General features: G+C 36.2%; 1 protein-coding gene across 1 annotated transcript in view; it reads left to right on the plus strand.

Moving 5' to 3' along the window:
* The window catches only part of LOC127743871 (protein NPG1-like), a 4,106-nt gene extending 3,401 nt beyond the window's left edge, over positions 1 to 705 (plus strand). Inside the window, exon 6 of the mRNA XM_052256049.1 lies at positions 51 to 705. Within this exon, the coding sequence (XP_052112009.1) occupies positions 51 to 370 (320 nt within the window). The 3' untranslated portion in view covers positions 371 to 705. The remainder of the gene's footprint in view (positions 1 to 50) is intronic.
* Positions 706 to 779: the final 74 nt, after the last annotated feature.

Below are 779 nucleotides of genomic sequence, written 5' to 3' on the forward strand. Positions count from 1 at the left end.
GTTTTTTTTTTTTTTATCTTGTGATAGTTTCTATTTTGTGATTTCACCAGGTGTTATGTTAGACGGCCGCGGACAAGATCAAGAAGCTCTGGCCACTGCAACAAATGCTACAGTGCTTGAATCAAGCCATGTTCCAAGCAAGATATTGATGGGTTCTTTGATGATGAAAATGGGTCCGAAAGCTTTGCCTGCTGCTAGAAGCCTTCTTACTGATGCACTCAGAGTCGAACCAACAAATCGTATGGCTTGGTATCACTTGGGACTGACACACAAGTCTGATGGCCGAATGGCCGATGCTGCTGATTGCTTCCAGGCAGCATTCATGCTTGAAGAAACAGATCCCATTGAAAGTTTCAGCACTTTGCTGTGATTGCATTCCGTCACTAAATGCTATAATATGCTTTCATATATTCTCACCCCATCATTATCAGTTTTGAAACTGTATCCTATTTCTTTTAACTCCTTTTTGTTATGGATTATTCTCATCACAAACTAGGTTCAAAGGGAAAAAAAAAAGAGAAAAAGAGGATTGAATTTAAAAATTACTTAGGCGAAAATAAGTTGAGGGATATTTGATTAATCCGGTGGTAGGATGGATGAATTGTAAAGTACTTAGGGGATATTTTAAAGTTGTTCACTTTGTGCAGTCTTGTAAATGTATGATGCTTAACCAAGATTTATCATATATATAATTTTTTTTTTTCATGGTCATGACCATATTTTGTTTCGGTTGAAGAGAGTTTTCATTTTGTAAGAATTTAAATCAATGCTAACCAAAT

Source organism: Arachis duranensis, unplaced genomic scaffold, assembly GCF_000817695.3.
Source record: "Arachis duranensis cultivar V14167 unplaced genomic scaffold, aradu.V14167.gnm2.J7QH unplaced_Scaffold_165934, whole genome shotgun sequence".
In the NCBI taxonomy this organism is placed as follows: domain Eukaryota; kingdom Viridiplantae; phylum Streptophyta; class Magnoliopsida; order Fabales; family Fabaceae; genus Arachis; species Arachis duranensis.